The 12,526-nt window shown below is 40.4% G+C and overlaps 2 protein-coding genes across 2 annotated transcripts; one reads left to right on the forward strand and one right to left on the reverse strand.

The window, feature by feature from the left end:
• The first annotated feature begins 266 nt into the window (after positions 1-266).
• On the forward strand, positions 267-4,712 carry myl9b (myosin, light chain 9b, regulatory). Its single transcript, XM_077726730.1, has 4 exons — positions 267-429; positions 3,259-3,462; positions 3,572-3,733; positions 3,808-4,712. The coding sequence occupies exons 2-4, from the start codon at positions 3,279-3,281 to the stop codon at positions 3,981-3,983; spliced, it is 522 nt and encodes a 173-aa protein (XP_077582856.1). The 5' UTR covers positions 267-429; positions 3,259-3,278; the 3' UTR covers positions 3,984-4,712.
• Positions 4,713-4,796: 84 nt separating this feature from the next.
• tgif2 (TGFB-induced factor homeobox 2) lies at positions 4,797-10,052 on the reverse strand. The gene is made up of 3 exons (XM_077727218.1): positions 9,732-10,052; positions 7,994-8,235; positions 4,797-7,773 (listed from the first exon to the last, which is right to left on the reverse strand). The coding sequence occupies exons 1-3, from the start codon at positions 9,748-9,750 to the stop codon at positions 6,361-6,363; spliced, it is 1,674 nt and encodes a 557-aa protein (XP_077583344.1). The 5' UTR covers positions 9,751-10,052; the 3' UTR covers positions 4,797-6,360.
• Between the last annotated feature and the right edge of the window lie 2,474 nt (positions 10,053-12,526).

Consider the following 12,526-nt stretch of genomic DNA (forward strand, 5'->3'; position numbering starts at 1 on the left):
GTCTATTTAAGGGAACCACTGCTCTTCTATTTCAAACACTGATGCTCGCATAGCGTCTCTGCATCTGCACCATCCTGCACCTCCTCTTCCTAAATATTTACATCATTTCTCTAAATAAGGCAGCCTTATCGAAGTTCCTGTCATTTCTGCCTACTCCCCCTGCAAACATCCTTGCTCGTGTCTGTGTGGCAGTAGCAAGCTCCAGCCTGTGCATTCTTTTGCCTTGTATGGAGAAATGGCCTGGCCCTGAGATGTCTTTGTACATGCCGGGACAACATTGCCATTGGCTAACACGGGAAGGGGAGGGTCTGATTCTTTAAACAAACTTTTCCGTGGGACTGCCTGCTTCCCTTCCCACTTAGTGCTGTGTCTGGAACAGTGGACAAAAGGCGTTTGAGGGAGTCCCATATAAATCTACCTGAAACCAAGGTGAGAAAGAAGGCCTATTTTCTTATGGATTATGCAAAAGATTTGGGGAATGTTGGAAATTGGATGGAAATGTGTTGCGGGAGAGATGTGGTTTTAACACTGGGTGCAGAGATGGCTTGTTTGTATACTGTATGTTTGTTTGGTCCATTACACAGAGGAATTTCTTTGACCTATTTAGATCTCTTTCACTTACTCGCTTAAATTTCACATTCTGTGTTTTTGGAACTCCTGACCTTTGAACTCTATGGTTAGGTGAACTGATGACAGGAAGGCTGTTTAGTCACATCACTTTGGTGAGTGACTATGTAGGTCTGTTTTGTGTTAAGAGTGACTCTGGGATTAAAAAGGAAAAGGTCAAAAGTCGTCATTCTCAACTGATGGGTCAGAACCAGAAATGTGTGGATGGGTATGGCATATAAAATAGCGAAAGTTGCACAGTATAATATATAGATATGTAACTGATACATCAATGTTTGTAAAGTCCTTAAAACTGAATGTTCCTCTTTTCCTCTTTTTGTTAATTAAAAAAAACTGGATTTATTGTCAGCATAGTATCTATGTCTTCGTATATATACAGGAAAAATTAGACCATTACTATTCAGACAGCCTTTGAAAATAGAAAAAATATTATAATGTTTGAACCACAAATGTAATACTGAAGCACCTCAATTCTTCAGGGTCCCAAAGTATATGCAGCTAAGAAATTTTGATCTAGGGAACAAATGCAACAACAAACCTAAGCCGTGCTCTGATACATCTGTTGCTGAAGTTTAAAATAGTTACTATATTCTGTTTGTTGACTCATGCACTCTGCATAGCTGAGGCCCGCAAAGGCCGAACTTTACTCATCGATCATACTCTGACTGCAAAACAGTACTCAATTGTTCTACCACAGCCAACCAGATAATTCAATTAAACGCCTTAAATTTGAATGTTAACATTGGAACTAGTTCAACTTTTAAAACACACACACGGATGAGTAATATAAAGCTATGTGGATTTGAGCCAGCCTTATCTGATGGCAAATTTCATGGTTACTTATGGGATAAATTGGAATTAAGATTCTGGTTAGTTTCCAGTTTGGTCTTGCGGACAATGAGGAGATAGGGAGAAAAAAAAAGTATTTTTAATTTCTGAACACTCCATTAATGTTAACAGTTAATAGTCATCTTTTTTTTTATTCCAAACTATATATCCGTTAAAAAAAAATATATATAATATATATTTAAACCTTTTTACTATGTGCCTTGATGCTATTACTCAGATAGTCATTAAAAGGTCATGCTTATGGTACTATGTGTGGATAATGATACAATTAGAAATGCTTATCACGGCCAGGCTTTTCCTTCAATAAATCAATCGGCAATAGAGGGTAATGTGCTTTTCTACATTAGACACAATGAAAAACCATCTCACACACACTCGTAGAGACGACGCATTTGTGAATATAGAGCAGCTGAGGTCTATTATTATTTTTAAGGGATGCCGCAGGCCTTAAATATGTGCCGAAGTCGTGCACTTTTTTGTTGTGGCCAAAAATGGGCCATAGCTGCCTATTTAATTGTTTGGCACCACTATAAAAAAATGCAATAATGAAAATTTTGCTCTAATTGGTCATTTGCCCAAGAAATAAATTGGAGAAAGGAGTCAATGTATTATCTTATGTGCAACTGCACCCAAGAACAATGTTTCTGTTATTACAATTATCACAATACAACCAAATGCAACTTGTTCTATGACTTGATAGATAATCTATATGAAGTAATTTTGCATCAATTTAATTGTTCTATGTTCAAACTATCCCCATGATCAAATATTATATGACATTTATCATACCTGTGATTGGCTGGCCACCAAATCAGTGTGCTGCCCCCCGCCTTGTGGCCATTATTGGCTGTGATAGGCTCTAGCACCCTACAACACACCAGTGAGGATAAGAGGTATGGGAAATGAATGAATATTTCTCATATAACAAGTAAACAACTGTATAATGCAATAGTAATAATGTAAAGGGACTTCATCTTTGAAGATGCAGTTAAGATGCAGATAAACCACACTATGGTCTGTATCTCCCCTTGAGGGTAGGATGTGGGAAGTTGGGGTAGGCATCTCATTTTGCAACTGGTTGAAATGGAATATACAGTCATGTTGCACAGAGACCCAAGAGTGTGATGTCACTTTGGTGTGACTCATCTATTAAAGTTGATGTATTGCTTCAAACTGAACGAGCTTCCTTGGTGTCAACAGCAATAATGAATCACATCTCATAACACACATGTCAGAACTGAAAATGAATGACAGGCCTATTTGTAGGTACATGTCATGTTAGCTATTGTGAAAAGGTGTCATCTCACTTATGGGGGAACAGAATGTGTGAAGATGTTAGAATGATGGACACTATTGATGCATTGTGCATTGTTTGAACCAAAGGTATAGTGAGGATTACATTTTGATGCACACTATATGTAGTCAGTAAGGTTATTATTTAGTAATTTTCATTTTGTACATTTCACATGCATTTATGTTTTTTTTTTACTGCCATGGAAAAAAAAACGAACGCAAATGACTATGCTCTGCTCAACGCTATAGTAAATGTTAAAGAATAAATGTTTTTTTTAAATCCCCCAAATTGTTAGAGGTGGTCATTGTTTCATCTGTACCAAGTATGCTTTTTTTTTTAAACATGCAACTTGCTTAATGTGCAAAGTTAACCTCCACTCCATTCAAGATATATTTTTTAGTTTACTGTCATGTACCATATATTCTAGCAAAATCCTAAATGGAGGTTTACTGCTCAATTAATGTCCCTTTGAATCAATCTTTGCACAGGCCCAAAAAGAGCTGCCACCATGTCGAGCAAGCGCGCCAAGGGGAAGACGACGAAGAAGCGTCCCCAGAGGGCCACTTCCAACGTTTTCGCCATGTTTGACCAGTCTCAGATTCAAGAGTTCAAAGAAGCCTTCAACATGATTGACCAGAACAGGGACGGCTTCATTGACAAAGAGGATCTGCACGATATGTTGGCCTCTTTGGGTATTTCCCTTCCTTTCTTTGGATTTCATCATTTTACGAATTACCTGTGTCTCCTTCTACTCCGAATTATTCCTGCAAGAGATGCATGTACATACCTTTCTGCCGTCAGGTAAAAACCCATCTGATGATTACCTGGAGGGCATGATGAGTGAAGCACCTGGACCCATCAACTTCACCATGTTTCTTACCATGTTTGGGGAAAGGCTCAACGGCACAGACCCAGAAGACGTTATCCGCAATGCCTTCGCCTGTTTCGATGAGGAAGGTTCTGGTGAGTTGTCATCAGATATAGTTCCTTCAAGTCAAAGTGCAAGTTAGGTGTCTCAATTGAACTTTTACTCAAAGGTGTCATCCACGAGGACCATCTGAGGGAACTGCTTACCACCATGGGCGACCGTTTCACTGATGAAGATGTGGACGAGCTCTTCCGCGAAGCACCTATCGATAAGAAGGGCAATTTTAATTACGCCGAGTTCACCCGTATCCTCAAACATGGTGCAAAAGACAAGGATGACGAGTAGAAAAGCACCTACCTGCTTTCCCACTCACGTTGTCACCCGTCCGAAGCAATATATACCATACCATTGGCTTTGGTCTCATTTGAATTTAAAATATTTTCTAACAATCTTGAAGTTTATTATGAAGTCCCGGATCTCATTGACTGATAGTGTTGACATCCCATCCACCACACAATGTCGAGCTAATTGGACAATTTGATGCACAAGAGTTGAAGTATTAACCTCCTTCTGCTATTTAGCCAGCATGCTTGCACAAAGCCCTAGAATCTTTCCCAAAATAGGTTTAACTCTGAACTTGTAAATGAAGTAGATTGCTCCTGTTGTGTTCCTTTCTGACAGGGGCAAGAACTCATCCACCCTAACAAGGCCTGAAAACGAATCTGACACAATTCCTAAGAGTAATTCTGCATATTTAACCTCATTCTCAGTCTGCAGAAGGTCCCCACCTTGCAGACCTCCTGTGTGTGGTTCCAGTTTTTACATAGGTCTACAATATCTTCTGTGTCTGTGCTTGCTACTGTCTAGTTACTCCAACCAAGGGAATTTCCCAAATACGGGATGAATTAAAGTTCTAATCTAATATCTCGAAGGAACTGAAAAAAACATCGGATGAGTATATACAAAAAAATATTTGCATGTTTTGTTATGATACGGATATGGCCCCAATAGGAAATTGTATTGAGAAACAACAGGATGTAAATTGTTAAGGTGAATAAAGAAGAATTTACAATACAGTGTTTCTTTTGCGCCCTGAAATATCATTTTGCAGTCAACAACTTTGTTTTTTCCTAAAATAATTTTCAATACCAAACAGAATTGAAAACAGAGCTTTTATTTCTTTGAAACGCTTATACAAAACACACTTGAAGTTTAAGGCGTATATTGCACAACCTATTTAGCTCATGTATGTAAAAAAAGAACAAAACAAAAAGTCAGAAGGGAGACATCATCAATCCCTCACTAAAAGGTTTAAGGCACAGAAGCCCGTCATACTGCTAACGGTCAGTAACATTGTGGAAAATTTTGAATGAGTTTGGCAGTGAAGAGATGACAATCTTTGAGATCAATATGTCATTACCAAACTAAAACACCTTGAAACTTCGAAATATTTACATACATAAATTTCATGCCAATCGGAATGTCAAGCATCTAAAACGTACAAAATCATGCTATCTAAAACCTTTTGTCTACTGGTACTTCTTTAAATCAGACATCTCTGGAATCACAAGCCTTGTAAATAGTAATAGTAAAAATAATGAAGGGTGGGGGGGAAAAAAAAAGAAGTTATTTAATATTTAGCTCTCTACGCAAGACCTAATCCCAGCATGACTTGTGTAAAATGAGGTATACAAGAACTGTTGACAATATGAACAAAACCTGAACTTGACTGATAGTAATGAATTTCATATTGAAAAAAAATGCTAGAAGGAACTGGAGACTAAAACAACTTCATCCATCTCATTGTACATGCAATGTACGTAACGGTACAAATGGGCCAAAGACACTGGTCACCCAGAACCCCCATAAGTTTGCTACAGTATCTCTATGATGTCGACATTCAGTCGCACAAAAATATTGCAGTTAATTCTAAAGACAGTTTCACGGAAACTATGATTGAATGAATGATAGGGCATATCTAAAGCACTGATCAAGAGAGAGAAAGAGAGAAAAGAACAATATGCCTCAATAAACACTTATCTTTCACAAGACTTTCACCTTTGGCCAATTAGTAAAACGGTGTCTCACATGAAGATCAGACTCAGACATAAAGGTGCCAAGTCAGTTGTAACTGAGCTGCAAGATGAGTATGATGTCATCAAGCTGCTACACTTTATGGCTCAGACACCATCGACTTCGGTAACAGAGCCAATGTGACCCTCGTTCATTCCACGAGCCCCTGAAGGACAATACTGTTGGATTGGAATGGGATTAGGGAGGATGGGATTTGTGGAACAAGAGATACTATTAAACCGTGACTTAACAACTGAAGAAAGTCACAACTCACTCCAGTTAAACTACATTAGAAACAAAAATCCAATGTGAAACATTGGAATTTTAAAAACGAGGACCATGTTTTTGACATAAAAACGAATTAAACCTTTTTGAATACTTTTTCTATAATTCGAGAACGTTCATTGAGGCATTGCCGAGCGTCCACGTGTATTGAATGGAATGCTCAATGAGGGTGGTTAAGAGCAGTTGCATGATTCTAGAGCACTTAAAAATGACAATGAACCAGCAGCTCTAGAAAAAAAAAAACATCTAAAACAAATTTCATGCATCAACTCATTGAGTGGTGATAATACATCCCTTTTTCTTCTTCTTTAAACATTCCATCGCACTCTGACTGCCCCAAAAAGTTAGCCAAATCACCTACAACTCACTGTGTACAGGCTGCGTGTTGGGGACCCCACACCGAATTGGTGATGGGTTTCACAACTTGGAGGGGGCTGCCCTGCATGGTGTCAGTGTGGACCAAGCTCCAGACGCTGGGCACCACAGTGGAGTGCCTGTGTGAATTACTCCCGCTTCCCCCATCGTTATTGGCTGTGATGAGGTGTGGAGAGAGACCCAGGAGAGGCGTGATTGATGACCTTGAAGATTTGAGGGCTTGAGATGGAGCTTGGCCAGAGGTCGTGACAGGGGAAGGCTGAAGGGGAGGGGACATCGGTGAGGGGACACCGAGAGGGAATAGGTTGGATTTGTGGAAGGGCAGGTAAAGCGGGGCTGGGAACGAGGCCATGGCTGCCGCAGGAGTGGCTGGAACAAGAGTGACTGCTGCTGGTGAGGGTTGACTTGTCGCAGAGGTAGAGCCTGAAGCTTGGAGCGATATAGGTGATTGCACTGCAGCTGAACTCATCACAGGCGATGGAGGACTGTATGAAACTGCATCCGTACCTGGATCGTCGCAATGCTTCTCAAACTTTGGCTGCCCAAGCACTGTAAGCAAATTCGGCACGTGGGTCGGGATGAGCTGTGACTGCTTGGAGTCCATCTCTATTGGATTCCAGATGACTTTAGCCATGGGTACAGGGGACAAACTGGATGTCGACACCAGGACTGAAACCGGTGCAGCTGTAGACAAAGGAGTTGACGGAGCTCTGGCAGGGATTGACACCGCCATCGCCTTCTCCATGAGACTTTGGACCCTGCATGGATCCAATACTTGCTGGCTGTCATCAGGCGGAGGCGTAGGCCCCATGTCACTCGAGTAAGAGCCACACTGTGACTCCACCTTCTCAGTCTTTACGGTGACTTTCGAAATATTTGGACTCTCCTGGATCCTGTTTAGCTTCTCCTGCTCCGCTGCCCTTTGCAGCGCTGCATCAACAAGGAGCCTCAGATCACTAAAATCATGAAAAGGGATCAGTTCGGGGGGTGTCGGGGGTGGCGTGTTGAAGAGCCCTCCCGTAGGGCTAGTCACTGCTGCTGTTGCTGTGTTTTCTCCTTGCTCCTCAACCTCCTTCAGCAGTCTTTGCGTGTCAAGCCTCATCAGGGCCTGAACAGAGCTGTCCTTTCCAGGATAGCTTTCACCGGTCAGGATAGCAGTGGCCGTGTTCCCAAGGATGCTGAGGTCCAACGTAGGGGCCGAGCGGATGACAGACGGGCGCTGCTGAGTGGAGCTGGTGGAAGAATGAATGTCGGGGGAGTTGGCGCCACCTCCTGTGGACGAGTGGCCCTCGCTTTTCCCGCTTAACTTGCGAGAGACAGTGAACTTGGTGGGGTCTTTGCCATCTTTTCGGAGCAGGTCAGGCAAGAGGCGGCGGCGTGCGTTAATAAACCAGTTACATATCTGAAAAGAGAAGGGTGATTTAATACAGTTGAATTGTAGATAGTCTTATGTAACTTACATCAATACAAGTTGTAAAGATAGATAAATATATTGATTATTTTGGCTAGATTGTTTCTTTAGTGAGAAAGTGTGAGCACCCCTGATGCAGAGTAAACAGTCTCAGGGGACATGTACGTATAATTAGTAATTGCAGTTCTTCAACTTGAAATAAGCTTCTTACCTGCAGAACAGAGAGGTTTGTCTGGCTGGACAAACTGACTTTTTCCTGTTCCGATGGATAGGCATTGAATCTGTGCTCATACAACCAGCTCCTTAGAATTTGCACCGCCTCTTTGGGGAGGTTTCCACGGCGACGGCGCTTCCCAAAGAGTCCCCTTCCTGACAGGTCGAGCGGAGAGCCGTCATCACTGTCCGACAACGCAGAAGACTGCTCCTGCTCCATGTGACGCTCTTCTTCTATATCTGGGCAAACGTGGGAAGATATAACAATTGATCAGATGGATACATACCTCTGAATTCATTATCACCAAACATTGTAGTTAATATAATGCTCTATTAGGCCACTACTAACTAACGCATATTCATGTTTTTTTTTTTTTCAATGACTTGGAACCAGCACAGAAACCTCAACTGGTATTAGAACTCCACTTAATTGCAAATGAGGTAATTCCATTTCTTGTTGGGAGTTTTGGATAGTCAATGGAGTAAATCTCTCCTTCTGAGTGGAACATGCCTGATCCCATGGGGTGGGTCACAAAATGCACTAAATGTCTCTCTCTCTCTCTGCGGCTGAGTGAAACCTGACCCCCAGGGCAGCGCCTGTCTTCACAAAGGAGATTGTGTGCATATCAACATCACAGTGGCTGCTGGCCCAGGAGTCCATTGACCATGTGAAGAAGAAATAGGCTGTTTTCAGCTCATACCAATGCTCATACAGTGCTACAATGCAAATGACTAGAGCGAAACCCACAGTAAACAATAAAAAAAAATATATTTAAATATATAGAACATTAATTTGGAAAGCCAGTGCTCTTCAAAAATGTTTACAGCAGCAGTTAACCTAACCTATTGGGTAATATTGAGCATTTCTCTGGCTTGCAGCTTTCTTAAAAAAAGGAATAAAAAGAAAAAGGACTGGTGTTTACTTAAGAGTATATTTTGGGACTTGATCTGGCTTTGTGGGCATTAAAAATTAAATGATCATGTTATCCCTCAAATAACTTGATTAAAAGTACTCTAGTACATTTGACAGGAGATAACATTTCCAACTTGATATGCTCTCCATGGCTACCTGCTGTTGTTGTGAACTCCTTGCGTCCGTCTCTCAGCAGCAGCCAAAGCGACATAGTCTGCCATTGGTGGCACCTCATTGTCAAAAGAGCTAGTAACTTTTTTTTTGTTTACAAGCGCATGCTCCTTCCATTTGTTTGAGCGCCACTAGAATGTGCGAGCGTCTTCAAAAACTTATTATTGCGCTTCTTTAAAAACACACACACGCTCATCCAAGCCATGTTTTAGAGTTGGCGTCCAGGTTAAAACTGATCAACAAAAAAAAAAAGAAATCTCAGCTTCGCATGAGCCCGTTAGCCGAAACTAACAAGTTTTTTTTCCCAACCGAGCACGTTTTTTCCCAAACACACGATTGGCAGACAGTTTTTTTTTTATAGTTTAGACCGATTTTTAGGACACAAAGAGGGCAGATGGGGAGTCTGGAATGCGCCGTGCGTCGTTCGGCCAGATGGACACGATGCCTTTTTGGGCTACCTCGGGAGATAACTAGCTGGCTAGCTGACCGACCCTCCACAATCAAACACGACACGCTTGCACTGGCAGGCGACGCGCTCAGTCCCCGAAAAAACAACGCATTCCATGCTAAAGCAACAGCTCAGGCACATACAAATCGAACAAGAAAGAAAAAAACAGAAAGGACACGTGCAAAAGGACCAAATAAGACTTACTTCGTTTGAATGCTTTCATTCTTTGTTGATGGCTGGCAAGCACGCAGCTGTCCAAGTTGCCTACGAGAGAAGCGTGTCCGAGACACAAACGACGGTTGACACAAGAGCAATTTCTTCTCCCCGATTTCTTCCGCCAACTTAAATGGCTGGTTTTGCTGGTATTTCCGCAAGAAGAGCTTTCGGCGGACGGCCAGATCCCATCCCACTGTTTGCTTTCTTCCGCGGATGAATGTTTTCTTTCGGTGTCGCTTGCTCTTTACCTGCGCGCAGCAACCGCAGCCCTTTGCCAATCTTGACAGTCGCCACTGGGATAGTCCCGCCTTATCGATGGCTCCGAACCAATCGTCACGCTCCATTTTGCCACTTTGACAGTTGTCAGCCAATCACGGCGCTCATCTGGACAACAGCCAAACTCTGTGTCATCCTAACTGACGGAAAGACCATTCCATTCAAAATATAAAACACATGAGATTGAAATGATGGCTTTTTTTTTAGGTGCAAAGAATTTAAAAGTTATGAAGGCAATTCACTTATAAACATCAAATTTGGCAACCATTACCTCTTGATGACACATTACGTAACACTCAGTCAAATGTTCTTGTTATATAAATTCGAAACAGTGCCTGGGCCATTCTGCATTATTAATCTTTTATCAAGACAAGTGATTAATTTTGCTAAAATGAAACAAACAACCAAAAAACATCACATTTTGGATCATGTAGGTCATAGTATTACCTCATTGCCTGACATTGACAACAACAAACATACAATTAAATGAATTGGACTTTTATTGTTGTCAATGGCAGGCAATTAAATAAATACTATGAATTTTTTAGTGTGGTATTTGATGTCATAAGAAGTTATTTTTGTTATTTTTCATTCATTCATTTTGAATTACATTTATTAAAAATCTAACTTTTGATATAACTTTTAAAACTAATATAGAAGACGAAGATAAAAATACACCCATGATGATGAATTATAATAGTACGTATATTCATATATGTGGACATTACATTTGGGGGTCATTTAGACTCATTGACCTCATTGGATGACCAATCCATTTCTATTTAGAAAAGCTGATAGTGAATAATTCCTGCCAGTCAAAGTGGAATTGAAAGATGAATATTCACAGCAACTCCTCCCTGTTTAAATGCTGGGTTTAAGATGATGTCAGCACAAATGTATAACATCTCACATGCCGGCAATTGACACGTCTTTTCACACATTTGTAAAAAAAACAACAGCAATAATTGACTTTTGAGAAAGTCATTCTTCCCTTTATTGAACCTGATGCCTTTCTTTAAATCATTTGAACAACGTTGAAGTTGTATAAATAGAGCTACAGCAATGTAAACAATAATATCCATCTAAATTATGTACATCAGTGTAGCATTTTAAGATGCACAAGGGATGTTATTGATCATATGAAATTATTTTACATCTGCACATATACAGTACTTTAAGAGGATATAATCTGTCACCAGGTTAAACAACCCTGATCCTATTCAAAGGAACAACACTCTCACACACCGCGTATTTTATAGTGAATTTTCTTAAAAGTGCTTAATTCATGAAATACGTTTCTGCTCTATTATCTGTTATGGTGAAACAGAGTTTCTGCCCCTCACCCGTCTACAGTCCTTCCCCACTAGGATAACACAAAGATGCTAATGAACTTGCAATTCAGGAGGCCTTTGGAACACTGCATAGTAGTTGTGCTGAACTCTTGATACCGAATTTACACTTTCCTGCACTATTAAATTGCTAATGATAACAAATGATTCCAGTTAAAACATCAAACAGGTCGTACACTTAAGGAGATGGTTGTCAATGTCTTAAGGACACATAAAACAGAATCATAAGTGTATATGATTTGAAATTCTGTTTCACCAGCATTGAATTGATGGACAAACATGGTAAAATGCCATCAATATTATAACTGTTTGAGGGTCAACTAGGTTTACTTGATTTGTTTTTAGAGTTTCCTGTTGGGCTGGATCAAGCACTGGAATCTTACAGGCCAAATCAATCCTATTTAGGACCTTTAATAAACCAATATCACAAGGTTTTAAAGGAAGACCGCATATATCACGTTGTAGTGATTATGGTGTGCATAGAAGCCACACAGGAAATAAATCTTTAGGAATTTTTCATTTCTGTCAGGACACAAACAGATATTATATAAACATACGACCTCAGAATTCCTTTACTTTAAAATATTCATTTTCCTCAATATCATAGCCATTTTGTATTACAGTCGATTCTTTGACTTTTACACAGTTTGACAGATGTGTTTGAGTCTTTGTGAAAGTAGAAAAAAACCAAACTAAAATAGATTTTAGGTAAAGTCTGACAGTAATGAGTTGTCATTGTATTTTAAACTGCCTACGTGTTAGCCTATTTACCAAATAACATTATATGCATTCCAAGTATATTTCACCATACAGTTCAGAGCACAACAAGCTGGAAACTGTAACCGGTCTGCATGAATGGAAGATACTTATTTGCTTATTCCAAGTCAAATAACTTGTCAGACAACTGTTGCCTACGAGTTGAAAATCAAATCAAGTCAACGACAGAGATTTCAGGTCAGACAAAAGACCAGGGAGGTGCTAACGATACAATTCGCCTCAGTAAAAAGGAAGGGACATTCACTCAGGAACAAGCAATTGACACCTCTAAGCCTTCAAACCTGCTCATCCCCAGCAGGCAAACTCAACAACAAACAAAGGCAACCCATCAATGGAAAACTCACCAAGTTAGTGAAGAAGAAAAAAAGCTTCTCATTGGGA

The sequence above is a fragment of the Stigmatopora nigra genome, chromosome 10 (genome assembly GCF_051989575.1).
Source record: "Stigmatopora nigra isolate UIUO_SnigA chromosome 10, RoL_Snig_1.1, whole genome shotgun sequence".
NCBI classification, from domain to species: domain Eukaryota; kingdom Metazoa; phylum Chordata; class Actinopteri; order Syngnathiformes; family Syngnathidae; genus Stigmatopora; species Stigmatopora nigra.